Source organism: Poecile atricapillus, chromosome 5 (assembly GCF_030490865.1).
Source record: "Poecile atricapillus isolate bPoeAtr1 chromosome 5, bPoeAtr1.hap1, whole genome shotgun sequence".
In the NCBI taxonomy this organism is placed as follows: Eukaryota; Metazoa; Chordata; class Aves; order Passeriformes; family Paridae; genus Poecile; species Poecile atricapillus.
Genome location: NC_081253.1, coordinates 41,042,317 through 41,069,425, shown reverse-complemented (window position 1 = coordinate 41,069,425; position 27,109 = coordinate 41,042,317). Strand labels below are relative to the sequence as shown.

The following is a 27,109-nucleotide window of genomic DNA, read 5'->3' as shown; positions in this document are numbered from 1 at the left end:
CCTTGCAATGAATGAGTGAGTGACATTTAAAGCTCCATCTGTTGCCTGCGGAGTGGTGCCTCGCGACGCGTTTCCATGGCTGATGGGATGATTAATTTCGGTTCCCATTCACAGAGCAGGAAATACTCCCTGAGCAGGGAGTGACTCCAGCTCTCACCGAGCTGCAGCGTGCCTGGAGCTTGTAGGAAGCCTCGGCTGCTGTTTACTCCTGCCTTGTGCTCCCAGACAGGATCCAGGCTGCCTTTGCAGCCGCCCACCTGGGCTGTCCCAAAATTCCCAGGGACTGCAGGGTGCTGACCTGCCTTTGGCTCCAGCTGGGCTGTGATGCTCAAGCTTGTTGGCTAATTCAGGCCCAAGATAGCGCGATCCTAGTCCTTGGAAATGGGTAACAGAGGTAAGAATTGAGCAAAACAGAAGTGTTTCCTCCTGCTGTCCCACCCAGCAGGGGTTTGGAACCAGATAGTCTTTAAGGCTCCTTCCAACCCGGGCCATTCCATAAATCAGTGATAGTTCTTAAGTTTGGTGTGGATCCACAGAAGAGCAGGACTGTGCCTTCATCCTGCCCCCACATGATGCTCAGGATGTGCTCCAGAGGATGTTGGTGTCCTGGGAGCTGCCCTGCCGTGACCTGCTCCCACCACCTGCCCTTGGACAAGTTAGGGCTTCCTCCAGTCCAGCTTGACACAACCTTGTCTAGAGAATAAAAATTCAGAATTGAGTGAAGCTGGTCGTGTGTTGTTTTCCCCCATCTCCTATTAATTTCTCCTTCTGTGTGGGACATGCACCATGCTGGAGATGGAACCGGCTCCGAGGGCGCTGTGCCATGGCTTCGTTCCGCTTCCCCACAAAATCCACTGCTTTTATCCCGGCACTGCAGTCAGATACTGCAGTAGCTCGGTGCTATTTATAGCTCTGATCTCACCATCTCACAGTGTTTTGGGGAGTTCTGGCAATTTGGGGAGTGGGAGCCCCGCTGGAAAAGGATCCCTGTGTTGGCTGGGTGGCACAGGGGATCCCGGCGCTCCAGCCGCTGCTGGGAGGGGGATGGATTCAATTCACGATAATCCAGTGATGCTCGACTGACACACATCTTCCTGCCAGAATCAACCACCTCAAGTGCTCCCTTGGCTGTGCTCAGAGTCAGCAGTAGCTGCTTGCCTCCCTTTCCAGGCTGATTCTGAAGGCAAACTGGGGTGATGGGTTACAGGAACGGTGTTCCAAGGATTCAGAGCTCCCCAGCATCATGCTCCCCACGTGCCCAAGGCATTCCTGCTGGCAGCAACTTGGTGCTCAAATATCTTTCAAAACACAGGGAATTATTTAAAAATCCAAAACTGTTGGTGGACACTGAGGACAGCCCTGAAGAATAAAGTCAGGGAATAAACAGATGATTTTTTTGCTTTTCCCTGGAGATGAAAGAGCTGGAAACGATGCTGAGAGGGGGAGAGCCATGCACACACTTCTTCAGCATCCCACTGGGTGGTTCAGCGGGATGGGGATGATCCAACGGCAGCAGCCAGGAGTTTGGGAACTGAGCACATCCTCTGGCTTTGTGTTTGCTTTTTGAGGGTGCCCAAAGGCTGACGTGCTGCCCTTGGCAGAGCCTGGCCCGGGGGCATGGCTGGCACAGCAGTAATTAAAAAGCAAACTCATTAGCTGGGAATAAAGCCCCGGCCCAGAAAGGATGGGAGAGGGGGAGAAGCTGAGTCCATGGGTCTGGAGAGGGTCAACCAGAGCAAGAACATCTCATTCCTGGTGGGCAGTTTCTGGGGAGGGCACCAGGCACTGGAGAGTCAATGGAAGAGGCTGGAATGCTCTTTTCTTGGGATTTTGGGAATCTCCCAGGCTTGCTCTGTCATGGGCAGGTGGGGTATGTCCTGCAGTGGGAGCTGCTTTCTTTCCCCAGCCTTAACCAGACTCTCATCCCCAGGGTTTTGCAGCAGATTTGGGGAGGTTGATGGGATTTTTTTCCCTTCTCCAAAGGGAATTGCTGAAGAAAGAGGAGCTGGGAAGGAGCTGTTTGGGACTTTCTCTATGCCAGAGGAAGAGAGAGCTCGGGGGAAGCATTTCCTGCACTTTCTCTTCGAAGGTGATGTTGGATTTCAAATCTGAGAGGCAGTTTTCTGTGCTGCTTAAATTTAAATAAAAAAAAAAAAAATAGAAGATCAAGGAAAAAAGAAAAAAGGAAAAGAAAAAGTAATTTTTGGCAGCAGCATTTGTTACAAAAAAACCTCCAATTTGATGTCTAGTGGAAAGTGTCCCTACCCATGGCAAGGGGCTAGGATGTGATGGTCTTTAAGGTCCCTTCCAACAAAACCCCTCTGTGGTTCTGGGATTCTGTGAATATTTTTTAAATTAGCCTTAAGTAAAACTTACACTGAAACAAGGTTTGAATTTAAGTATTTGTTTGGTGTGCCTCTCATACAAAATATTTGGTTTAACATTTTAGTGTATTTTAGTGTACAGGACTCAAACCAGTATTTCCATCCTTTAAGGACCAACATGAAAATGCTGTATCAGAGAAAGGGAAGAAAATTCAATTGTTACTGTTAGTTTTATTGAAAAGTATATTCACAGCTTTAGTGTCACCTTCCCCTAATCCCTTCCAAAACAACCGGGACTTATGGAGAAGTTATTTTCCGTTTTGGAGTGTGGGAGAATACAAACTCCCTGATAATGCCTTATCTACAGCCTTTATGTGAAATGTTTTTAGTTTTCCAACAGAGCCAGGCTGGGAGAGCTGGGGGTGCTCACCTGGAGAGGAGAAAGCTCCAGGCAGAGCTCAGAGCCCCTTCCAGGGGCATAAAGGAGCTCCAGGAGAGCTGGAGAGGGACTGGGGACAAGGGATGGAGGGACAGGACCCAGGGAATGGCTCCCACTGCCAGAGGGCAGGGATGGATGGGATATTGGGCAGGAATTGTTCCCTGGCACAGGGTAAGGAGGGGTTTGGATAGAATTCCCAGAGCAGCTGTGGCTGTCCCTGGACCTCTGGAAGTGCCCAAGGCCAGGTTGGACATTGGGCTTGGAGCAGCCTGGGGCAGCGGAAGGTGCCCATGGCAGGGGTGGGACTGGATGAGCTTTAAGGCTCCTTCCAAGACAATTCATCCTGTGATTCCATGATTAAATACTTTTTGTGGGATGTGCACTTTGCCTTCAGGTTGGAGATAGTCACTTCATTTCCCTGTGTTTTGGGTTATCCCTCTCAGCGTGCTCCAGACAAGCTGCAAGATGTCAAATTTCCAACATCCATCAGCAGCCAAGGGGGACTGAAGTGCTTCAGGTCTTAATTAATGTGCAGAGTGCAAGCAGGCTGTGATGTACAGCCATGTTTTATTTATTTGGGAAGGGAAACACCAGCAGAGTGGTTCTAGCTTAGTATAAAAATCATCGTAACATGACCATGGACTCAAAATCAGGCTAACTTGACCATGGGGAAAAAATAATTCCCTATATGCCAAGGGTGGAGGAAGTTAAAAAATTAATGTTTTTCTGTTCCTACAGGAAAGAAAAAAAAGCAGAGAGAGACCGTGAGATAGTTTATTATTTATAATCAGGATCTTGTCTCCTCATTCATGGCTTTGGCATTTCTCATGCCAGCTCTGAATGTCGTCTTTGTGCCTCGGCTCGCGTCACAACTCCGATTGTGCTCGTGCGTTCTCAAGGGAGGACCTGGAAAAGCAATTTTTGAGTGTCCCATCAAAGACTCCCTGGAACACAGGAAGGTTTTTGTTGTGGGGCTGTGTCCATTGAGCAGGGAAGGCTGGCTGGGGCTCACAGGGCTCTGTGGGTCAGCAGTTCCTGGCGGGGCAAAGAGGGGCTTTTTTGGAGCCTGAAATAGTTGAGAGTCACGGATGACGCAGAGCCCTGAATGGGAATTGTGGTCCTCATCCCTGCAGCTGTGGGGGGGAAGAGTCCCTTTGGGTGGAAAATGGGGGATTTGTCGAGTTTTCTTAGCACTGTTTTCCAGCAGAGAACAGCAACTTAAAGCTCTTTTTAGGGAGTCAAACGGGAGGAATGGATCTCGAGGCACAATCACAAGTGGCAGGGTGTTCTTTCTGCCTGAAGCTGGGTTGAGTTTTGCATGCTTGGGAGGGTTGGGGGTGTTCAGCCTGGAGAATAGAAGGATCCAGGGAGAGTTCAGAGTCCCTTCCAGGGCCTAAAGTGGCTCCAGGAGAGCTGGAGAGGGACTGGGGACAAGGGATGGAGGGACAGGACAAGGGGAACACATGGAATCACAGAATGGTTTGGGTTGGGAGGGACCTCAAAGCCCATCCAGTGCCACCCCTGCCATGGCAGGGACACCTCCCACCGTCCCAGGCTGTTCCAAACCCCAGTGTTCAACCTGATCTTGGACACTTCCAGGGATCCAGGGGCAGCCACAGCTTCTCTGAGCAGCCTGTGCCAGGGCCTGCCCACCCTCCCAGCCAGGAATTCCTTCAGGAATATCCCATCCATCCCTGCCCTCTGGCACTGGGAGCCATTCCCTGTGTCCTGTCCCTCCATCCCTTGTCCCCAGTCCCTCTCCAGCTCTCCTGGAGCCCCTTTAGGCCCTGGAAGGGGCTCTGAGCTCTCCCCAGAGACCTCGAACACAGCCTTTGGGGCGGGTCAGAGTGTGCTGCTCTCCCCAAAATCCCTGTCTGTGGCTCAGAAATCAATCCATGACAAGGAATCCTCACTCTGGTGCTGTGGGGGGAGAGGGGAGTGGAGAAAAGGCCATGGGAAGGAAAACAATAGGGAAATGGAGGGAAGAGCTTGTGGGTTGAAAAATAGCAACACTTCCAGTAATGTGACCTTTTGCTGAAAATGTTTCCATCAAAAAAAGAAAGTTTCCTCCTCCTTTTCCTTCTCTTCCTCCTCCTCCTCCTCCTCCTCCTCCTCCATGGCCAAGCTGGGTGCAGGGAGGAGTGAACACGCTTCTGGACCTCTGCTCCACAAGAGTATTTGGGAAAAACCCTAGGAAAACTCTCTCCATGGGATGGATAAGATTAATATCCTGACAGAGGATATGGAGGAAAAAAACCCCATTTTCCCAGTTTTGCTGAAGCTCATTGTTTCTGAGGGATTAGCCTTTGTTATCCTGTAACTGATGTTCATTCAAAGCTCTCAGCAGAGTTATTGAGGGATTGCCCTGGAGAGAGAGAGAGACAGCAAATGTTGCAAATACACAGAATACCTGTGAAAGGCAGAACTGTCACTCAGGCAGAATTTAGAAGATTTTTAGTCATTCAGGGGTGACAGTAATTTTCTTTTTTAGGAGGAACAAGCTGAGATCAGTTACTGCAAAGGGGTTGTGGCTTGCCACTTCCAGAGAGCAGGGCTGGAGGCTGGGCAGGCCCTGGCACAGGGTGCCCAGAGCAGCTGTGGCTGCCCCTGGATCCCTGGAAGTGCCCAAGGCCAGGTTGGACACTGGGGCTTGGAGCAACCTGGCACAGTAGAAGCTGTCCCTGCCCCTGGCAGAGGGTGGGACTGGATGGGCTTTGAGGTCCCTCCCAAACCAAACCAGTTTGGGATTTATTATCCAACACATCATGGTTTTCTGCTTGAGTTTCTTAAAGGGAGAGCCTCATATTCCTGACCACGGCAGTCCATCAGTTCATCAAGATTAATTAACAAGTCAAGTTTAATCCTTTCTGTGAAGTCTTGGATTACTCTTTATCCTCCCTATTTCCAGTGGTGCTGGATGAGTGGAATGGAGGTGTGTGTGTGTTTGGTGGTGCTGGATGAGTGGAACAAACGGAGGTGTGTGTGTGTGTTTGGAAGGCACAGATGGGGCACACATGACGCTCTTTGCTTGTGGTAAACACACGGGTTTATAGGAGGTGGTGCCTGGTGGAAAACTTGTTGATCCCCGAATTCCTGTGGTCCTTGGTTACCCCTGAAGGAATGCTGTGAGTTTCATGGTGCTGCCCTTGATTCAGACTGTGGTTCCCCCATCCTTTGCTGGATGAGGACCCCGCTCAGCCCTGCTCTTGTGTTCTCCCCCGCAGTTGACGTGAGCACAGCCCTGCCCTTGCAAGTGGCGCCGAGCTCGGTGCCCATGGACCTGCGGCTGGACCACCAGTTCTCCATGCCGGTGACGGAGCCCACGCTGCGGGAGCAGCAGCTGCAGCAGGAGCTGCTGGCCCTCAAGCAGAAGCAGCAGATCCAGAGGCAGATCCTGATCGCAGAGTTCCAGCGGCAGCACGAGCAGCTTTCCCGGCAGCACGAGGCGCAGCTGCACGAACACATCAAGGTAAGGGCGGCCGGGAAAGAGGGGATTGTGGAATTGTTGAGGTTGGAAAAGCCTCCCAGGATCATCCATTCCAACCATCAACCCAGCAGCACCACCACGGTCTCCAAGCACTGCATCCCACACACCTTCTGAACAGTTCCAGGGGTGGTGGCTCCACCGCTGCCCTGGGGAACCTGTTCCGATGCCTGGCCACCTTTCCAGGAAAGATATTTTCCCTGATCTCCAATCTAAACTTTCCCTGGCATGGCTCAAGGCTGTTTGCTCTTGTCCTATCCCTTGTTCTCCACTCTCCTGTCAGGGACTTGTGCAGAAGGGCCCCTCTGAGCCTCCTTTTCTCCAGGCTGAGCCCCTTTCCCAGCTCCCTCAGCCGCTCCCGGTGCTCCAGCCCCTTCCCCAGCTCTGTTCCCCTCCCTGGACATAAAAAATGCCTCAGTGGAATTGACCCCAGCAGGAGGTTACCTGTTCCTCTGGTCACACATTTTGGGAGTAGGGGCATGGGAATTTCTCATTGGATGCTGGCCATCAGCACGAGCTGCAGACCAAGCATGTGGACCATGGTGGGACTGTGGGAATAGGGAATGCAGGTGCCCGCAGGTGGGTCTGGACACGTTCAGATTTTGCAGAGTTAGGCATCACTCAGGTGCTGTGCCCTGTGTGGGACAGGGAGGAAACACCAGGCAGGGTCAGTGGGCAGTCCAGTTTTGAGGATGGCTGTTGCAGAGTGAAAACATGAGACATTATATAAATATTTCCCAGTGCTGGACTATTGCTATGGCAACGTAAGCTTTCCGAATTGCTAATGGGCTCCTTTTTTCAAAGGGGGATTAGTGCTGCACATGGTAAATAGCCTTAATGTAATATTAAAAAGCAGCCTCGATTCAACCTTATATAACTTTCATTTCAATACAAAATGCATGTCAGAGTGGGCAAGATGGGATTAAAAGTTAATGGGGTGTTATTTACAGACTTCTTAGTACAGAGAGGAGCTGGGCTTTGTGAGAAGTGTCCCTGTTTGAGGCTGGATTAACAGCAAACACCCCTGTGCCTTGGTGAGTCCCCTGTGCCGTCTCCAGGGCAGAGGTGAGAAGGTGCCTGGGTGTGAATATATTTATCCATGGATGCACAGTGTGTGCATCTCTGGGTGTGTGTATGGAATGTTTACGTATCCCCACGTTTCTGTGGTTGCACATTTGCACGCTGGCTGGCACAGGCACTCAGGGTGGGGGAGGGGGAAGAAAGGATCAGGAACTCCTGTGAAAAATATTTCCATTATTCCCTTGTAATTGCCCGTGCTTATTTGTCTATGAAAAATCAGGCAGTCAGATCCCATTTAATGGCCAAGCTCGAAGCACTGGAGATAGGAACATATTTGCTCCCATTTATGTCAAAGCTCTGACTGACTCTGCTCAAAATCTCTGTAAGGAAGAAGCTGAGCTCTAATTTTGGGACACACAGTGCATCAAGCCCATTAGGTAGTGAAGTTCTTCATCTTGCATGTAAGCTTGGCTAAATGAGAGCCTTAAAATAGGGATGATATAATCCTGTACCTAAGGGTGGCCTGCAAGCTGATCTCTGGGTAGTGTGTCAGTAGGACCAGAAGTGCATTAAAAATCAAACAGCACCTTATTGAAATAAGCCCTGTGATGCCTCACAAAGAAAATACCCCCAAAGCCTACCCCAGTGTGTGACTGTGATGCATTTTCTCTGGGAAAACATACTGCTTGTCTCTGTGTGCAGGAGTCAGCCCACATTTAAGTGACTCCTAGAACTGGCAAGTGTGTTAAGTTCAGTGGCTCTGAGTGCAGGGAAGTGATTATTTTGCCCAGAGAATTAAAATATGTAACTTCAAATTTGGACTTGGAGATGCCCAGCTCATGAAGAAAGCAGGCTGGGGATGTTAAAAGCAAATAAAACCCATTTATCTTCTGCAAGTAAAGCACTCAAGCTATCCAGTTTGGTATAGAAACAGTCCTGAGTGAAGACACAGAGCTCTTTTTGGAGAAACTGAGTTTTTGTTTTTGTTTTTTAATCCCATGTGCTCACAGGCATGAACAGCCCATGGCAGGGGTAGGGAATGGGATGAGCTTTAACATCCCTCCCAACCCAAACCATTCTGTGAGTCTGTGATAATGTTAAACCCATGATTGCTTTGGAAACTGTTTCTGTGAAGGGGGAAGAATTTCTGCATTTTACTCTGTTCTGTGTGTGTGCTACTGTCTAGAATTGATTACTTTGGCTTTTTCCTCTACAGCCTGGCACCCACCGTTTTAATCAACTGCAAAGAATTTATTTCATCGAATCCCAGAATGGTTTGGATTGGGAGGGGCCCTAAGGATCATCTAATTCCACGCCCTGCCGTGGGCAGGGACACCTTGCACTGTCCCAGGCTGCTCCAAGCTCCGGTGTCCAGCCTGGCCTTGGGCACTGCCAGGGATCCAGGGGCAGCCACAGCTGCTCTGGCCACCCTGTGCCAGGGCCTGCCCACCCTCCCAGGGAACAATTCCTGCCCAAAATCCCATCCAGCCCTGCCCTCTGGCACTGGGAAGCCATTCCCTGTGTCCTGTCCCTCCATCCCTTGTCCCCAATTCCTCTCCAGCTCTCCTGGAGCCCCTTTAGGCCCTGGAAGGCTCTGATCTCTCCCTGGAGCCTTCTCTTCTTCAGGTGAGCACTCCCAGCTCTCCCAGCTGGTGAAGCTTTCAGTCATCTCCTTTGTTTCCAGTGCTGAGTCCTTTGCTGGTACAGGAGAAGTTGTGGTTTGGGGTTGTTTTATTTCTTTTATTGCCATGGTGTTGGTGGGAACAGAGGAGCTGGTCTGACTGTACAGGAACTAAGAAAGGGTGAACATCGCTCCATCCCAGCCCCCAAACAAAGCAGGAGTGTGAGGAACACTTAAGCGAGTGAAGTTTGGCCTGGAAAATGCTGGCATGATTGTCTGTTTTTCTGTCCCAGTAGATAACTTTTTCCTATTGAGAGCCGAAGTTTTGGCTTTTTCCAGAGCTTGGAATCACTTCCATCAGCTCAGTTTTAATCATCTGACCTAGTGCAGGAGGAGAAGGCAATGACTGCCTGAACATGTGATCCTTTCCCTGGTGTGTCTCAGTCCTTGCTTTTATAGACATTGTGTTTTGGCCTTCACATAGAAGTGCCAGATTCCCCAAGATGGTGCAATTTGGAGAGAGCCAGGAAATGAGTGAAACGATATTTGTGGAAGGGCTCTATAATGGACACAGAGCTTGGCACAGGGGAGGGGTGGGAGGGTAAGGAGAAAACACAGGCATGGAGAGAGAGATAGGAGAAGAGGGGATGGCTTTGAACTGACTGAGAGTAAGTTTAAATTGGATGTTAGGAAGAAATTAGTGATGAGGTACAGGGCTTGGAGCAAACTGCTCTAGTGGGAGATGCCCCTGCCCACAGCAGGGGCTTGGAATGGGATGAGCTTTAAGGTCCCTCCCAACCCAAAGCATTCCGTGGCCATTCTGGGAAAGCCCTGCTACATTTGGGGAAAATAAGCCGTGCCTTTTGAAGGCTTCACACCATATGGAGCAGGGCAGGCTGTTTCTTTCACAGCTCCAGAGCAGCCCTGCAGATTGCCCAGGCCTCACTCCGGAAAGGAGGCTGGAGGCACCGGCGGCTGCTCCTCTCTCCTGTAGCCACTTGCCTTCAGCCAGGCGGATTTTCCACTCCTCTGTGCATTGCCAGATGTGGGACAATATTTATGGCCTTCAAATCTGCCTTCCTGAACAAAACCAAGAATGGAATAAGGGGCCTGGTTCTCGGGTGAGATGGTGGAAAGCCTCTCCGCAGGTCCCGCTGCGAGCTTTGCCTGACCTTTGGTTGTGAAGGAACCGGCAGGGAATTTTTTCCTTTGTGAGTCACTCATTCCCAGCCAAGATCAGCTGGAAGTTACCAAAAGCTTTTCTGTTTGCCCTTCTGGTCAAGGGCTGGATGGAAGAGGAGCAGGATGGGCGCTTTGGCAGGGTCAGAGGCACCTCGGGCGTTCTGAGCTCAGCAGGGAGGGAAGGACATTGTGGGGAATGCGGTTCATCTCCTCTGTCCGAGCTTGGAGAAGGGCTCTTCCCAGCTCTGGCTGTTTTATAGCCACAGCTGGAAACTTCTCGGGGATGCTGACGCATGTCAGTGGCGGGGTAACAGCACAGGGAAGCAGCTGATCCTCTCAGCTCCTCATGGGCCTGAAATCTTCACCTGTGGGTGTGCAATTCCCATTCCCAGTTTTCCCACCATCTGAAAAAGGACTGTGTGCGTCCATAGCACAGGGAGTGCTGGGCTGTGTGTCTAGCATAGACAGGATGGGCAGAGAAGCAGCAGCAGCAGCAGCAGGGAAAGGAGCTTTGTGAGGATGTTTGCTGTCCACTGATCATGAAATTGTTCTTTCCCCTGACAGAATGGATTCCTACATTGCGTGAGGGATAGTAACACATTCAAGGGATCAGCCTCTTATTCAGAGACATGGGGTGAAACTCCTGGGCCATTCCTTTGGTCTCAGAGCATGAAAATCTTTCAGGGAATCTTCCAGATTTTGCTGTGCTGTAAAGAAATGTAATTCTTTCCCAAAGATGTCTAGACTTGATAGTTGTCATGCTGATGCTGAGGGGAAAAACTGCTCCTTGTTTTCATGTGGAGCCACCTGCCCATGGATTGGCAGGTTTGCCTGCAAGATACCCCTGGAGCTGCTCAAGGCCAGGCTGGATGGGGCTGTGGTGGAAGGTGTCCCTGCCCATGGCAGGGGCTGGAGCAGCATCATCTTTAATGTCCCTCCCAATCCAACCCAACCCATCCCAACCCATTCCATGATTCCGTGGTAGCTCACTGGGCCCAAATCACATCATCCTTTAGTGACGCTGCTCTCGACATAGCCCCGACAGTGCCCGGAGCTTCTCTTTGGTGGCCTCTCCGTGTTGATTCCTGCTCAGTAGCGAAAGCTGGGCGTGTTCCAGTTCTGCTGCTGGGGTTGTCATCTGCTGATGCCCTGTGGCACCTTCCCATGTCCCCAGGGATGCTGCTGGCAGCACCGCGGCTCCTGCAGAGCACCTGCTTCCCTTGGGCTCTGGAAGGGCCAGCTTCCATCCCACCCTCTGATATCCCAGCTCCCGTTCCTGGGTCTGTCTGCTCCGTGCTCTCTTCCTGCAGCAGCCAGTGTGGAGGGGCTCCCTCTGCTCGTTTTTGTGCCGCTCTTCCGCAGCGCTCCCGTTCCTCACAACTCTTTCAAGAGGAACTTGAAAAGCCCAGAGATACCAGGTGTCCGCCTCTGTCTGGATTCTGGGATGACAGGATTATTCATCTTAGGAAGCTGCAGCTGGGTACAGTCAGTGGTAAAAGACCAGACTGAACATTTTGTGCCTCGTTACTACTTGAACGCCTTGGAACTCGCGCTATTTCCAGACGACTTCCTGTTCTTTCTCAGTGACCTTGCCTTGCTTTTCTGGCACACCGAGCCCACTCCAAAACTTACACCTTAGATCCTGCAAAACTCAAGTTCTGATGGAGGTAGCTCTGGGGAAAACTTTTGGAAGATCAGAGTGTTTGCTCCCTTTGAAGGGCGTGGGCGGTGACTTTTCCTCAGCCTCCAAGTCAGAATCTTTTGTGAGAGTGGTGAGGACAAACCTGCACACGGAGAGGTGGGTTCTGCCAACAAATCCATGGAGCAGCTTGGACATCTTTTACCCCATCTCTTGGTTGAAGGAATCCTGCATCAGGCTGGGATAATTCAGGCATCTTCCTGCCATTCAAGCACTGCTGGTGGTATCAGGAGTGAAGCTGGAATGCTCATCCAGGGAAATTTGGCTGCTCTGGGCCTTACAGAGCTGGAATACAGTAGAAGAAACATTTCCTTTTTGTTTCTTCTGAGATGGGCCACAGTTGGTTGGCTAGAAGGAGCACAATGGGAACTCCAGATTTTTCTGGAGTAAAATACGTGTGGGTTATTTTTTGGTCAGTTTGGAATTTCAGAATAAAGGCAGCAGAAGGGATGTTTTGGCAGCTCCCACATGCAAATGTTCCACTGCAATTTTATCTTACTTTTGAACTTGGAAAAGTCAAAATTGTAGTAGTCAAAGAGAACACAGAGAATCAGGGCAGGAATAAAAATATACCCCGCTGGATGTTGTTGTTATGGCAGGAATATTGACCCGTTAATGTACACTACTGCTGATCCATTCACATTCAGAAATGTGGAATTCCTGTAATACCCTAAACACCCCAGAACAGTTCACAGAGTATGCTGCTCCAAGGACCGAGGTCTCATCTCTTATTTAGCATCTAGGGCTCCTCATTTACAGGAATTTATGTGGTTCTTTGGTTTGCAGGGATTGATTTAAGTCAAATTTTCTGATTTACTTGTTGCCATCTGTGCTGGGATGGGCACTCCCTGCTCTTGATTCCCTCCCCTTCAACAACCACGTAAAGCCCAGCAGAGGCAGACTCAAAGGAGTTTTCCTCAGCTTTAAAGAGGAAAATTTTAGAAGGAGCTGTATGTGCTGGATACTACAAACAGAGCTTACTGCTTTCTGGAAAGGCTGTTGGATATTCTGCTTCTGGAGGAAGGGAAAAGTTAGGCTGGAGTGAGAGTCAGAGAGCAGAAGGCTCATACAAAAGTTCTGGACCTTTCCCAGTGCTGAACCTTGCAGGTATTCAGGGATCAGAGAGCTTCCAGCCTTTTAGGAGAGGTAATGGCATGGGAAGGAGACTTAGGTACAAAATTCCATATCCATGTGTAAAGCTGCCAGTGTTAAAACATGGGATCTTATCAGCTGGAGCTGATGGGAAGGGAACTTCACCATCATTCCCGGTCCTGGAAATGGTTTAACCTCCTAAACCTGAGCACCAGACGTCCTCAGTAGGATGTGTCTGACCAAGATCAGTCTCCTGCCCAGGGAGCTGCTGGCTGGGAGAGGCTGGGAGAGATCATTTCCCTGTGGAAAATTCCCTGCCCATGGGAATTTCTGGCACGGGACTGGCCAGCTGTCAGCTGCCCGATGGCAGGAAGGGGCCACGTGGGATGTGTGTCCCAGAAAAGAGATGAGAGGTGCTCATTCTCCCAGATCTTTGTGTCTTGGCTGCTGCTGGAAGCCACAATGTTCCCTGCTCCCTGTCTCCCAGCACAGCTGATTTATTCTGCTCCGTACTCCAGGAGGTATCCCAAACATGCCGCCACAGAGCCAAGAGAGTGGATCCTGAAACTGGAGCCACAGCCTGAGACTTCAGTAAACAGGATGGGGGGAACATGAAGCACAGAGTCCAGCCAGTTCTGGGATTGCTGTGAAACAACCCAACAGAGCAGTGCTGCCAGAAACCCATCTTCCAGAAATCCATCTCCATCTCCCAGAAATCCATTTCCATCTTCCAGAAATCCATCTCCATCTCCCAGAAATCCATCTCCCAGAAATCCCAGTGCCTGTGCTCCCACCTGTGGCCAAGGGTTTTACGGGGAGGTGATTTGATATCTATGTTCTTGGCGAGTTTTTCTTCATTCTCAGCTATGACCTGACTTTATTTTTACAGAGCCTGAGCCCAAAGATCATTTTGAATACCTGATTTAAACCCCCAAAACTGTAGAATTTGACTGGGACAGGTGGCAGAAGAGCCTTTCCCTGATATCCCCCCGTGCTGGAGGTCATCTCAGGTGTGGATTGAGATGCAAGTTGGGAGCTGGACACAGCTACTTCGGGTGCCAGGGAATATTTATCAGCCAGAAGTGTTCCAACTGCTGTTCACCCAGGCCTGTGCTTATCTCCACAATTATTTTGCTCTCCCTTCCACTAATTGCAGCTATTCAAAATATCTCCTATAAACACCCAGGAGCCAGTCTGAGCTGGGAGGGGCAGGAAGGATCTCTGTGCTTGGCTTCTTGTTTGGCAGCTGTGGAAGCTTGTTTAGTTGTGGAAGTCTGAATGCAACTGGTCTCCATGAAATCCATCCCAGTTGTCTCTGGGAAATGGGATCTTGGTGTCAGCACTCCACGCTTCCTGGGAGGGCACTGCAGAGATGAAAGAGAACCATTTTAACTGCATTTCCCTTAAAAAGAGGTTTCTCTGTGACAATTTCCCTACTGATAAGGCGTCAGTCCCCCTCCCAGGCAGACAAGCTGGAGCACTGAAGACAATTGAGGAATGTGGTGGCAAAATTCTCTGGATCATTGAGTCCTCATGGTAGGCTGATGGTTGATAAATACCTGGAAATGCTCTGCATTCTCCCTGTTACCTTTATTAATATTAATTTATGCTAAAGGAGCACCAGCAACACTAAATGCAGGTACAGTTGAACATTTGTGCAGTTTTCAGAAATAGTGGGAGCAGTGACATTAAACATATGCAGGAATCCCCATAGTTATGAATATTTACAAATATTGATTTTGGCAAGAGCACCTAATTCAGATGTTCAGAGCTCCCTAATGCAGTGTGTGTGTGTCTGTCACACGGTGCTCCTCAGACTCGGGGCTGAGGTAGTCTCAGATCCAGGGATTTCCCTCACTGAATCACTTTGTAATGAAATTTCAGTGTTTGGGAGATACAGTTGGGGAATAAACCCCCTTCCCCAGCTGTGAGTGGTGAACACACAGGGTCTGAGTGGGCAGTGCCTGTTCAAATTTGCCTTGATTGCTTTAAATGAACCAGAAACTGATGTTTTTCCTGACACCCCAACAATCCCAGCCTGTGCATCCCTGGGAGTGGTGTCCAAAGGCTCCTGGAGCTCTGGCAGCCTTGGGGCTGTGCCCATTCCTTGGGGAGCCTGGGCAGTGCCAGCACCTCTGGGGAAAGAACCTTTCCCTGATCTTCAGCCTGAATTTCTGTTTCCCCATAACATTCCTGGTAAGTGTGGAGAAATAGCCCTGAGAAGATACCCGGATGGGTTTTCTTTTTTTTTTTTTTTTTGTTTTCCCAGGCTACAGCAGACACCAACAGTGATTTCTTTTCGTTTTTCATGGGTACAATCGGAGACGTGGCTTCATTATTTTATTTTTTAAATTTGTTGGGTTTTTTTTCAACTTTGAAACCATTTGAAAAACTATATTAAGAATAGGCTTTGTGGAAACTGGGGTCAAAATGAGCAGAGACAATACATCCCTAATGAAACTTCCCTAAACCATCCAGCGACAAATTGGGCTTTTCATTCCCATTTCACTCCAGATGTCAATGAAAGCACAGCTCCTTCTAAAGCAGCCTAATGTATGTAAACCATCGCAGGAAGCAGAGCCTGCAGAGCCTAGGAGACTGCAGATGGAGAGAAAAGGCTCCTGATTCCATAAAAATAACAAAACCTGTTTTACCATATTGTGCATTAAATATTGTTCATTTGCATACTTTCCATGGCGAGGTTCTCAAAGCCCACCATGTGGTGGACTTGTTGGAAGTTGGGAAAGAGACTCCTTCCCCAAATGGAGACGTGTCAGTAGAAGCTGCTGCTTAATTAGAAAACAAAAATAGCTAGTTTCCTCTATTTTTTTCCTCCTTTTCTAGTTGGTTTTTTTTTTTTTTTTTTTGTCAGTGTGGATTTTTGGTTATTTGCATATAATTCAATAGAATTAGGAGGGGAAGCATAGGTGCACTCACTGCAGAATAACTGGATTTCTGGTGTTTTACAAGAGCCTGCCTGCTTGGAACAGGCAGCAGCAGGGATTCCTCCATGGAGAGTTTCCAGCAGATAGCCAGGCAGATTGTAAATACCTCTTAGATTGTTTTTTTGCATCTTTATATAGAATGGTGGGATTTTATTCATATTTATTGTGTATCTGTGGCTGAAGCATTGGGCGGTGCAAGCGTGTAATGCCACAAATTAATCAGAGGAGCATAGAATATCCAGAGCTGGAAGGGGCTCACAAGGATCATCAAGTCCAACTCCTGGCCCGGCATAGGACACCCCAAAAATCTCAACCAAAGGGATTAAAAGGAAAATATGCTCAAGGTGAAGGAAAAACTTTGGGGCAGGAGCTGGCAGGGTTTGGAGAAGGGTGGATTGAGATGTTTTTGGAGAGAACAGGTTCCCTGTTAACAGCCATGGCTTGGACCGTGCCTGTAGCAGGGGCTTGGAAGGGGTGATCTTTGGGGTCCCTTCCAAGCCAAACCACGGCACAATTCCGTGCTCTCCGCCTCGGGGATGCTGCGGGAGCCGTGGGTGGTATCCGAGCACAGGCCCCCATTAAGCGCAGCCCCAGAGAGCTCGGCGCTTTGAGGCTGGAGGCTGCCAGCTCCCGATCAATCCCTCGGTTTATAAGCTGCCAACGTAAAGAGTGCGGGGTGGGCGCTGTGCTCCAGAGGCTCCAGAGGCTCCGGAGGTTCCGGAGGGCCCTGGCATTCCAGGGGTTTGCGGGAGGCCCAGGAGCGGCCCACGCGCTCGGCCCGGCCCGCACCTTGCTGGCAGGGTGCAAATCAAACTGGGAGGTGGGAAATCGTCCTTTCAGCTCTGCTTTTCCAAGAAAAATCCCTTTTTAGCCCCATGGAGATCCCTTTGCTCCTCTGCAGGCGGCTGGGATGTGTTGTTTGTCACCTGCTCTTCTGCAGCCTCACAGGATACGGGGTTTTTCCTCACGCGTCAGATTGGCACCCTTGGTCCCATGGGAATCCCTTCTGCTCCCAAACAGGGGCTCCATCCTATGGGAATCCCTTCTGCTCCCAAACAGGGGCTCCATCCTATGGGAATCCCTTCTGCTCCCAGACAGGGGGCTCCATCCTATGGGAATCCCTTCTGCTCCCAAACAGGGGGCTCTGGGCTGGGGGATGCACCCCAAATTTCCCAGGAGGTTGGTGGGGACACTGACACCTCCCAGCTGCTGGGATTTGGGGAGCCCAGGGGGAACTTCCACTGGGGCAAGGAGGCTTTTGTGCTTCCAGCCTTGACTGTCCCATCTGATGGAAGGTTTGCAAACAATTACCTGAATTAGACATCGTGCCTCCTGATTGTTCCCATGAATATGGGTGAGTTGAGAGGGCTGGGGACAATCCTTCCTGAAGAAAATGTTGGGGGAATTATTTTTTTTTATCTGTTGCCACAATTCTTTTTATAGTTAATCACAGAGTCTTGGCATGGTTTGAGTTAGATGGGACCTTAAATTCTATCTCGTTCCACTTCCACTATCCCAGGTTGCTCCAAGCCTGGCCTGGAACACTTCTAAGGATGGGGCAGCCACAATTTCTCTGTGCAACAAATAATACCAAGGGTGCCCTAGTGGGGTTTCATTTAAAATTTCAGGTGATGGAGATAAAAGGAGGCCCGTGCTTGTCCTTCTTTCCATGAATGAATCACTGTTGTTGTGACCTCTCTGCAGCCTCTGCTTTGGCTCTGGCAAGGCGGTGGTGTTAATTTGCTCCTTTTCCCTGTTCCCATCTCCGCAGCAGCAGCAGGAGATGCTGGCCATGAAGCATCAGCAGGAGCTGTTGGAGCACCAGAGGAAGTTGGAGCAGCACCGACAGGAGCAGGAGCTGGAGAAGCAGCATCGAGAGCAGAAACTGCAGCAGCTGAAAAACAAAGAGAAAGGGAAAGAGAGTAAGTGGCCAAAGCACCAGTCCTTTGGGTAGTGACAGGCTGATGGGAGCCATGAAGGAGCCTCAGAAAACTGGAGGAACCTCCTTGAGGGCACGGGGAGCTTGTTGGAATTGAGGGGAAGAGAGAAATGCAATTCTCTGCTTTATCTTCATTTCTGTCTCACTAAATGCCATTTTAGCGTTTTTCAAAAGGAAGCGTATCCTCTCTTCCCTTGATTTAACATTTTTTGAAGTATTTTTGGCAGCATTCCTAATGGAGGCAGAATATTAAGCCCATAAAATACACCAGATGCACGCTGCACTCCTTTTCTGTTTCTGCTGCTCTGAATTTCACTCAAATTTTTAAGACATAGCTGAGTTCTCAGCTCCCCCCTTTTTGAAGCATTTCCATTCATGAGGGGATTTTTTTCAGGAGGTTACAGCTTGTGGATGCCTTCCCCACTGTGTGTCATTATGCACTTGAAGAGATCATTGTGGCCTCACAATGTCCCCTATCAGAGACACTCGGGGGCTGCTTGTTTGGGCTTTTTCTGTAAGTGAATGGGGGTGAAATACCTCAAAATACCTCTCCAAGTTGTGCCATCAACTCCTCAGGTCTGGTTTCACCATGGGAAAAGTGGTGGCAGGAAGATGAGATGCTGGCTGGGAACTGGGAATAAGATAAAGCTCCAGGAGGTTTTTCAGTAGGAAAAAAATGTCTGGAAGATGTTGTTTAAGTGCTAGAAAGACCAGAGGTTCAGAATCCCTAAGCATTACTCCTTCCCCCTGCTGCTCCCATCAGCTGTTGATGTTTGATCCATGTTTTGCTGGACCTCTCCTCAGAACCGATACCTGGCCATACTTGTTGAAGTAATCTGAAAAGAAATTAAAGCTCCTAAATCTCTGGAAAATGGGAGCAAAGCATCTTTTGGGTGAAACACAGAGGTGTAGAGGAAAAAAACTCAGAATTTGGGGATGTTAAGTTGAAGATCCTGTTCCCATGGCTACAGTTTTATTTTTAAATTACTTTTTATTTAAGAAGTGCTGTGGTGTAGAATCATTATCACACCTCAGTTCTTAAAGATACTTAAGTTATTTTTCTCACATCGCAAAATTTGGCAAAGAGAAGCTAAAATTGTCCTGATCTGAAATATGAAGAGAGTGTGAGAGGTGGAGCTTGTTCTCCTTCCTTGTTAACACCTCTGCTCTGGAGCCAGGCTGGCAGAGCTGGGGGTGCTCACCTGGAGAAGGCTCCAGGCAGAGCTCAGAGCCCCTTCCAGGGCCTAAAGGGGCTCCAGGAGAGCTGGAGAGGGACTGGGGACAAGGGGTGGAGGGACAGGACCCAGGGAATGGCTCCCAGTGCCAGAGGGCAGGGATGGATGGGATATTGGGCAGGAATTGTTCCCTGGGAGGTGGGGCAGGCCCTGGCACAGGGTGCCCAGAGCAGCTGTGGCTGCCCCTGGATCCCTGGAAATGCCCAAGGCCAGGCTGGACACTGGGGCTTGGAGCAGCCTGGGACAGTGGAAGGTGTCCCTGCCCATGGCAGGGGGTTAGAATTAGATGATCTTTAGGGTCCCTCCCAATCCAAAGCTCACTGAGGTTCTATGATATCTTTCAGCTTCCAGTAAAGGAGGTAAACCTTACACTCAAAAATATTGAACTTCAGGTCTTCTAAGGAACAGATTTATGCCAAAGTGCAGAACACAGCCAGGTTTGAGTGTTCTAAGGATGCTAATGGATTAAGGATGACACATTTTGGAGGGAAAATGCTTTCAAGCATGGATTTGTCACCTCTTCTGCTACTCAGGAATTCATCTCCAGCTCTTTGCTTGACCTTCCCACCAAACCTGGGTTTGTGGAGCTGGTGAGAAATGCAGGGCTCCAAAAAAAAGGGAATTTTCTCACTCCGGAGTTTGAACCATTTTACACCTCCAGGCAGTGCCTTGTGGGAATGCTGCAGCTCCCTGCTCCTGGGGAGAGCCCAGAAACTGTTCTCGAAGCACATCAAATGTCACCTCATCATCGAGCAGGGCGCAGGACACGAGAACATGGTGGGGTCATCTTTTAGTTCTTGTTCCCTGTGGAGCATGCAGCTTCCCTGGCCTTTTCCTTTCCTCCCAGCCCAGATATTTTCCGTTGGAGCTCCTGCCTTACGCCACGGTGTGGATGAACCATCATTTTCCACGTGTCCCCTTGCCAAACCTGGGATGCATTGCTCCGTCAGGAGCCCTGCCTGGGAGTCTGGGCTGTCAACCCGATGATCACTGGGATCCATCATGGCAGGGGAACAGCCTGCTCTCCATTGTGCAGGGAATCATGATTAGGGATTACACAGTTGACATTTTAGCTCTGCAGAATGACTGACTCTCTTTTTAAAATTTATTTATTTTTTTTTAATGTTAGGTTTTCTGTTTGAAGCAAGAGATCCACGCTCTTGTAAATGAAGCGAAATGTTACGTCGCTTGTGGTGTGCACAGAGACTTGGGAACAAAGAGGTCCCTGTTTACAGGAGTTTTCAAGACAAAACCTACACATGAGCCACTGGGCTCATTCCCCTTCTGCTTTTAGATGTGACATTTAACAACTTGAGGGTACACAAGACTCCTTTTCTTAAATAACTTTGGTTCAAAGAGAGCTGGGATACCCCGGACAAGTGCTTTATTCTGAGTGTGCTTCTATGCAAGTGTAACATCCTCTTCTGGAGAAATAAACCAAATTTCATCTGTGTTCTCAAACATAACTTGTGAATCTATGCCAAGCTAAAGGGATAAAAAGGGAGAGCTCCTTACTGGAGGCACTTTGTTCTCTCTTTGAAAGCAAAGTTCTGGTTTTTTGGACTGGAAATGAAAGATTTGATTTGGGATCTATTTTAGAAATTTAAAATTCCTTCAAGTATGTGAATTGATTTAATAACCATTTTTAATGTTTTTTTTTTTCTTTTTTTTTTTTTTTAATTTTTATTGCAGGTGCAGTGGCAAGCACAGAAGTGAAGATGAAGTTGCAGGAATTTGTGTTAAACAAGAAGAAAGCTCTGGCCCACCGGAATCTCAACCACTGCATATCCAGCGACCCTCGCTTCTGGTACGGGTAAGTGGTGCTGGGCTTTCTGCAGGGTTCAGCCAGTGCTGCCTTTGTCCCCAGTTCCCTGAGGGAATAGACCTGATGTGCTTGTGGGATATGCCAGAGCAGTGACAGGAACACTGTGCGTTCCCAAAATGCGTTTTCTAGAGGGTTCCAGTGTGAGTGGTTTCTGTGTCTGTTTTGATGGTCACAGTGATCTGTGTGTAGAGAGAGGTCTTTGTGTCATCTGTAACCCACAATTATTCAAACAAGTTCTACAGCCAGAGATCAGCTTTTATAAGTCCTCCAGCTTTTCACCCAGGATTTGATCCTGCTTGGTGTTATAAAACTTGAACTTTAGTCAAATGAGGAATAGTTTTTTATGTTCAGGAGCTGGAATTTGATGATCCTTGTGGGTCCCTTCCAACTCAGGATATTCTATGATTCAGTGAATTCCTGCAGCTCAGGATAGTTAAGCTTTGCATTTTAAAGCTTTTAAACACTTTACTGCTCTTCTTAATCTCTCAAAGTTGGAAGTTTTGTTTACTTGGCTCTTACTGGAAACATCCAGTGGGTCCAGTCTGCACTTTTAATCACAACTGCCCCAACATCTCCATTTTCAACTGGAAGTATTCAACTGTTGGTCTCCAGTTTCAATTACAGAAATTAACTTGTACTAAAGACAATCAGAAAATTTGATGTGACTTGAAAGATTCCACTGCAGTGGCTTTGTCACTGTCTATATTAAATAAAAAACCAAAGTGCTTTGGATGTTTGCTTTAGTGACCTTAAAATTCATGAAATTTTGAGTTACAAAGGTCATTTAATTTCACCATGAAATTTGTGTTCAAGCTGAGGCACTGACAGTGTTTTAAGTCTTAAGTAATGAACGTGTGTACAGGGAGGATGAGGTCATAGCCAGAAGATGTTTCCAGATTCCAGAAACTGAGCTGCAGTGAAATTTGAAAGCTCTCCCAGCTATGAGCCAGGACAGAAATACTGAAGTGGAATTGGCAGAAGAAGTCAGATGTTATTGAAGGCAAAGTGAGATTGAGCAGCTTTAATACATCTCTGAAAATCTAATCTGAGACTTGGGGATTTCATTAAAGGTGGTTGAAGATCCTGATCCTCCATTTCTTTAAAAGTTGGTTAAAATAACAGTTAATGCAGAGTTGTACAAGGTCAGTTAGAATTCAGGTGCCCAGAGAAGCTGTGGCTGCCCCTGGATCCCTGGAAGTTCCAAGGCCAGGCTGGATGGGGCTTGGAGCAGCCTGGGATAGTGGGAGGTGTCCCTGCCATGGCAGGGGTGGCACTGGGTGGGCTTTAAGGTCCCTTCCCACTCAAACCATCCTGGGATTCTCTGTGATGCAAGGCCAGGGCTGCTGCAGGGTTTTAGCTGCAGGGGTTTCAGGATGTTCCCTCAGCTGATGCTGAGAACTTCCTGAGCACCAGTGTGTGGTTTGGGTTTGTTGTGGCACTTATTCATACAAACACCCCTTCCATGTGATGCTCCAGGGGTGCCAACAGGCAGAGACAACACACAAACCATTGCACAAGGATTTCAGGTTGTGCCATCCCCTCATTTTCCATCTGTTTAGTGGTGGGATGAGGACTGGTGTCCTGGATTTGAACCCAAGATGGACAAAGCCTTGGGGCCTCACAGCTCTTTCTCAGGGCTGAATTGTCCTGCTGAGCCCTTGAGGAAGGCAGATGGCAGCAGCACAGGAATTTTTAAATGCACCTTTCACTTGTTAAGGCAGAAGTTGAGGATTTTTTTCCTTTCCATCCTTTTTAAAATAAAAAATATTTTCCCTTTTTTTGTCAAAAGGAGAATCAACCTTTAAATTCTTGACATATTAGTATTTATTTGTGTGGCATCTCATAGGTTACCAGCTGAGCTCTGGAGACATTCCTGCCCCCACATAGCTGTGCTGTGATGCAGTTGGGTGGTGGTTGGGTTGAGCACACGCGAGGGGAGCTTGCAGGAGATCCACTCCACGCTCCCACTGTGAGCAGGCGAGGCAATTAAGTGGTAACAGATGCTGGGAGAGCCTCTCGAAGCAACACGCCTGCTTTTAAGCACTTCCCTTGGTCTTATTAAGGTTTGTGAATTCCTTTTTTTAAAAAAAAAAAAAAAGGAAGGCGTTGCTTGGAAAAAAAAAAAGTCTCCTAAGGGTACTGAGCACGACTGACGTCAGTGGATGTGACAGGAAAAATGTTCTGCTGGCACAGAACCACAGAGGTATTGGAGCTGGAAAAGACTTCTAGGATGATGTCCCATCCCTGTGTTCAAGGCCAGGTTGGACAAGGCTTGGAGCAACCTGGGATGGTGGAAGGGGGTGGTGAACAAGATGGTCTTTAATGTCCCTTCCAGCCCAGACCACTCTGGGATTTTATGATAGGCAAGAGCAGAGGAGGTTCCTTGGGGCTGCATTGTCAGGCTGTCCCTCCCCTGGATTCTGAACCCAAGAATTTCTGCTCTCCGTGATTCCCCTGGGAAGATGTCAGCAGTGCTTGGGAAACAGCCATGGAAGGGAGTTTTGTGTGATGGTGAGGTGGAGAGGTACAATTTTTCTTTAAATTCCACATTATACATTATACATTGAGTGATCCCAACATCCACAGCTGTGAACACAAAACTTTCCAGCACAGGTACCCATGTCTGAAAATATATGCTGAACATGATTGAAGGACGAAATATCAAAATCATGGAATCATTAAGGTTGGGAAAGACCTCCAAGATCATCACTCCCACCTTTCTGCCTGGTGTTTGAAGGAGCTCAGGGAATAGGGGATGCCTTGAAGAGGGGATGTGCTTTCAGGAATGCCTGCAAGCTCCATGCAGTGTCCAATTTCCTCTTCCAGAGCTCTGACATTCCTAAAGGGGCATGCAGACCAGTGCATGCTGCTGGAAGCAGCGTCAGACCCCAGTCCTGGAGCCAGGGAATGTATTCCTGTTTGCAGAACTCAATATCTGTCATTCAGCAGCCCTGGGGCATATCTAAACAGGCCCTTTGAATTCCTGCACATTTCCTGACAAAGGGATGAAAATAGCTTCAATGTACTCGATTGTGCTGTTTAGGTCATGATACAAGAAAAAGAAAAAGGAGGGGGAAAAAAAAAGTCTGTTGCTCATATAGAGCCAAAAATGTCATTGTGTCACTTGATGGGGCTCAGGGCTCTCGGATCACAGCATCCAGGATTCCTGGGAGTGAAACATCTCTGCGTGCTGCCTTCCCATGGAGTGAGTGGATCCTGGCAAGAAAAGCCACGTCTCTTCCCAGGAGGGAATCAAATATGTTTCAGTTTGGCTCTGTTTTGATTGCAGGTGAAGACTGAAGTGTGTGTGGGGGCACTCAGGGGTGGGGATGTGGGTGTGGGAAACACAGCCCTGCAAGAGCCCCAAAAATCATTTTTCTTTATGTACAGAGAAATTCGGGTAATGAAGAGGGAAGATTGGGAAACCACAGTCATTCATACTTCCATAGAATCCCAGAATAGTTTAGGTTGAAGGGACCCTAAAAGCCACTCCTTTCCACCCCCTGCCACTAGGTCGTCTGTGGGAATAGAAAATGTTGATTTTCAAAAAAAATTTGAAGAGGTTTGTTTTTGGGTTTTTTTTTTGTAATTACATAGAAGTTTCAATGTGTTTTCATGGTATTTCATTAGCCCCTTGTATTTTGAAGGCTTTAACTTGCAGTGGAATTGATGCTCTGGATCTCAGCAAACAGGCAGCTTCTGAGCTGAGCTTGCACTCAAGGGATTGGTACTGCTTGAAAAACAGCATGAATTTGTGCAATTTTCAGCTGGGAATGGCTCCTTTTGGTTCCTTTAAGAACCTTTTGTAGGAAAGTGTTTTCAGCATGGTTTTTAGGCAGTATAAAATTTCAAATATTCACTTTTTTTTTTTTTAATTTTTTTTTGCACAATGCTTGATTTCCATTGTCCCAAGTCCTTTAGTATTTAGAAGAAAAATGGGGTTTAAATTCTATTTATTGAAAGTGAAGTTGTGAGAGCCCAGTGAGTGTCACCTGCATGGCTAAATCAGTCGTTCTGCTGATGGAGCTGCTCTGCTGACTGGAGCCTTCTCCCAGGCTGGTGGAGCTCCTGAGAAACTGCAAAGCTGGGCACAAGTCATTAAGCAGGAAAGATGCAGCCAACAAACTGGTAGGAGGCTGAGAAAACTCATTCATTATTTAATATCCTCAGCAAACAGACTGTAATTTACTTCCAGCAGCCTGCTCAAACAAAGCCATAAATTATCATCTAGGGGAAGTTGAGCTGGAAAGGTGCTGAGTGCTTTGGCCCTGTCTCTGCTGAGCTCCTGGGATAGGAGGACACGCAGGAGGAAAGGCAGGGGGCCACCTGTGTGGCAGGTTCAGTGCTTCAACCCTGGGCTCTGTCTGCTAAGCCTGGGGTTTGTTCTGGGGAGGGAAATGGTTCACTCGTGCTGAAGTTGAGGTCTCACCTGTGCTGAGATTCAGAAACATGATTTAGCAAAACCCAGCCCCGGTTAAGTCTTAGGATTTATACTCGTGGTTAAACACCTGCATGAGCTAAGCCAACGTGGAGTCTTACATTGGAAACTAAGTTGGTTACCTTCCTGTATATTGGATTTTAGGGGGTTTTGTGTAGGAGTGCCCAGGGAGAAAGCCAGAGCCTTTGTTCCCTTTGCCCTGTTCCCCGTTCCCTTTGCCCTGTTCCCCGTTCCCTGAGGTGGCAGGCGCTGTGCTTGTCTCCTCTGCGTGTCACCAGTGTAAAGCTTGTCCCTTCTCCTTCTTTCCTTCTGTGCAGGAAGACTCAGCACAGCTCTCTGGACCAGAGCTCCCCACCCCAAAGCGGCGTCTCCGGCACCTACAACCACCCGGTCCTGGGGATGTACGATTCCAAAGATGACTTCCCACTCAGAAAAACAGGTGGGGCTGCCCTTCCCTCGCCACGCTGCCAGCCGTCCCCGCCATCACACTCTGCCCTGACTGTCCTGAAAAAGAAGGGATGTTGCCAAAAAGCTGGATTCCAGGCCTGATTTGTTTCCCAAGCCCCCTCTCCACATGCTTCCCCTTCACCTGTCACGGTGCTCCCAGTGTTCCAGGGAGCCTGGGGCTGCTCTGGGGTGCGCAAGGAGCGCGGGAGAACGGCAGAGCCGCATGTCAGAGTTTGGGAGATGTTTTCCAAAAACCCAAACCCCAAGCTCATAGAGAGATCCAGCTCAGGTATGCTTTGCTGAGTAAGAAGAGTACTGAGAAAAGGTTCATTTCTTGGGGGGATTTGCATTTTATGTACGAGCTTGTACTTAGTTAAGTAAGAGGTAAATAAGGGGATTTGTGCTGGGGCGAGCGCCGGGGCTTCCTGCGAGGGGTTGGTTCACACCTAGACAGTTCTCTCTCAGTCTGGCTTCTCCCTGCATGGTGGCTGAGCAGGTCAGTTATTCCTCAAGCCTGTATTATGTAAACCAGGTTGTTTGGCTTGGCTGTGCTCCTCAGCTCCTCAGTATCGCATGCCTGAGCCAGCACAGCCTGGGCTTCCAATCCGGCCAGCTCGGGGCTGCTGCCTTCGGGGAACAGCTCAGCTCTGAGAGCCTTGCTCAGGGAGCAATTCTGCCACTGGCCGTGCTGGGAATCGCTTCAGGACGGCAAAAAAAGCTGCTCTGGAAAGATCACACAATCATTAAGGTTGGGAAAGCCCTCTAAGATCATCCAACCTTCAACTGGCACTGCCAAGGCTGCCTCTAACCCATGGCCCCAAGTGCCACATCCACAGGTTTTTTAAACACTTCCAGCACTGGTGACTCCACCACTGCCCTGGACAGCCTGTTCCGATGCCTGATCAGCCTTTCAGTGATGAAATTTTCCCTTTTGGGGAATTTCTCACTAGGAGCCATAGCACCTGCCCTGCTGGATGGATTCCCATCTGCACACATCTGCACAGTTGTCTCTGTTCCCCCTTGGCTTGGTTTTTTGACAAGTAACAAACACTTCAGCTGCACAGGAACCCAGTCAAAAATTTTCCCTGGGAAAGGTGCCCCCGTGGCTTTGGGGATGGGACTTTTGACTGTGCCCTTCCTGGAGGACTCCAAAAGCCGAGCTTAGAAAACTGGATTTGCGGAAAGACAGGGCATCCTCTCCTCTCTGCTCCTGGCTAATGGAAAAGCTTCCAGGCTGCCCTGGGGAATCACAGTGTTTCCATGCAGGGGTGCATCCCTTGGCACCAAGCCTCTTAGGACCTGTGAGCAGCCTGATTCCAAGAGATTTTTAGTTCTTTCCTATGCCTTGTGATGCCAGGTGATCTGTTCCTACCCCGTTAGCATTCCCACAGGAAAAATGGGCTTTGACATGCTCCCAAA

General features: G+C 48.8%; 1 protein-coding gene across 8 annotated transcripts in view; it reads left to right on the top strand.

Annotated features, from left to right (window-relative positions):
- HDAC4 (histone deacetylase 4) overlaps nt 1-27,109 on the top strand; it is a 178,109-nt gene that overhangs the window by 89,135 nt on the left and 61,865 nt on the right. For 6 of the 8 annotated variants that reach the window (XM_058840650.1, XM_058840651.1, XM_058840652.1 and 3 more), the window contains 4 exons: nt 5,988-6,232; nt 17,578-17,728; nt 20,673-20,793; nt 25,561-25,682. In XM_058840650.1, the coding sequence (XP_058696633.1) occupies nt 5,988-6,232; nt 17,578-17,728; nt 20,673-20,793; nt 25,561-25,682 (639 nt within the window). The remainder of the gene's footprint in view (nt 1-5,987; nt 6,233-17,577; nt 17,729-20,672; nt 20,794-25,560; nt 25,683-27,109) is intronic. The other 2 variants (XM_058840649.1, XM_058840646.1) reach the window with 1 other exon arrangement.